General features: G+C 49.5%; 1 protein-coding gene across 1 annotated transcript; it reads left to right on the top strand.

Moving 5' to 3' along the window:
• The first annotated feature begins 622 nt into the window (after nucleotides 1–622).
• Nucleotides 623–1,489, top strand: LOC144719653 (melanocyte-stimulating hormone receptor-like). The gene has a single exon (XM_078595791.1). It carries the CDS (start codon nucleotides 623–625, stop codon nucleotides 1,487–1,489), a length of 867 nt encoding a protein of 288 aa, XP_078451917.1.
• The last annotated feature ends 269 nt before the right edge of the window (nucleotides 1,490–1,758 follow it).

The following is a 1,758-nucleotide window of genomic DNA, read 5'->3' as shown; positions in this document are numbered from 1 at the left end:
CTGAAACAAGACTCCCGGGCATCGTTCTGTTGATGTTGTTTCACGTTTTATTTGCGACGTGCAGCGTCATTTGTGACGGCCAGGTCGCTTCTGAAAAAGGGGCTATATAGCTCAGTGGGCCTTACCTGGTAAAATAAAAAGAAAAAACTTAGTTTAGTTTAACAAATAACAGCGATTTGACTGCACTGCGTTGAAGAGAGCTGCTTTGGTTTTGTGGACTTTTACAACGCTTCTATCGAGGGGCCCCCATGAACGACACGGGGGGGAGCTTTCGACGCCCGTGTGTTGAAGCTCCTAAGGCCCTCTCCTGGTTACAGTGCCAGTTGTCATTGAGGAACAAGAAAACAAACAAGAATTTCTCTTGAGATAATCATAACGGGCGGTTGTCGGACACGTGCAATTACGGGGGGGGGAGGGCCTGCCCCAGGTATATGTCGCCCCGTCATTGCGTTTTTTACTGAAGCCACATGCACCTTCCTCTTTTAGATTTTTATCCCCCAAAGATGAAGCTCCAGGGAGCCCTATGCAATTAGAAAGCTCATATATATACGCGCGCGCGTACATATATGCGCACGCGAGCGTGTGGCGTTTGCATAACTCGGGACGTGAAAATTGTCATACAATGTCGAACATATCCTCCTCCGCGTTGGACATGGGTTTGCCGCTCATGAGCCTGAAGACGACTCCGGGCATCGTGATGCTGATGCTGTTCCACGTCTGTTTGGCGACGTGCAGCGTCGCGAGCAATGTGCTGCTGCTCGTGGCCCTCCTCAACGCGAGACACCTCTTGAGAAAGAACAACTACATTTACACGTTCAGCATCACACTGAGCGACCTCGTGGTCAGCTCCGCCTGGTTCTACTACGTCTTCTACAAATCGAATTCACGGTCCAATCCCTTTAACAACACCGTGAACTTAGTGTTGGTCGTCCACGGTATATCGCTCATCACCATTCTGGCCGCTATGATTGACAGATACTTGGCGGTGCAGCATCCGTTCAAATACACGCAGAGGATGACGAGGACCAAGGTCCTGTTCGTCGTCGTCTTCATCTGGGTGTGGCCTCTGGCGGCGACGATCGCCAAGTCGTACTCGCAGAACGCGTCCGCGTCCCTCGGCTATTCCATCATCGTGTTTTCGATCGTGATGTTCGGAGTGATGTCGATCGTGAACGTGAAACTCTACATCGTCACCAAGCGGCAACAACGGAGGGAGCCGCAAGGGAAGGGAGCGTCCAAGCAGCGCTACGCGTGGCTCATCATCATCGCGTCCACCGTGTTCTTGATCCTCTGGACCCCCAGCATGATACACTCGGGTACCTGCTACACATTCGAGATATGCATGCCGTTCTACAGCGTTGCGGCGGATCCCCTCTCCGTGTTTCGCGCAATGAACACGCTCACCACGCCTCTCATATTTTTGCTCGGCAGTCCACTGACAAGGTCGTCTCTCAAGGACTTGCTGCACAAATTGAGATGCAAAAGGTGATGTTCATATCTTTGTAACTGCGCGGGTAAAAGTGGTGGCTTTTAAAACGGTCATATATTTATTAAAGGATTTTTAATTTATTTACTTAAATACAATAACGGTTTCATTGGACATCATAATTAAAGGGTATTTTCTTTACTGTTACTGAGAGCAAGATAATGATGTTTGCCATTGCTGGACTTCTCAAGGATAGATTTGAGACTTGCAGAGACAGAGATCGAGTGTTGCATCGCACAACTACTTGGAGAGGGACCTCACACAGCAGTGGA

This window comes from Lampetra planeri, chromosome 6, assembly GCF_965212315.1.
Source record: "Lampetra planeri chromosome 6, kcLamPlan1.2.h2, whole genome shotgun sequence".
Classification (NCBI taxonomy): Eukaryota; Metazoa; Chordata; class Hyperoartia; order Petromyzontiformes; family Petromyzontidae; genus Lampetra; species Lampetra planeri.
This window is presented reverse-complemented; position numbering and strand designations above follow the sequence as displayed.

Bases quoted from the DNA above. Each gene is read 5' to 3' on its own strand.
- LOC144719653 (XM_078595791.1), top strand. From the start codon at position 623: ATGTCGAACATATCCTCCTCCGCGTTGGACATGGGTTTGCCGCTCATG.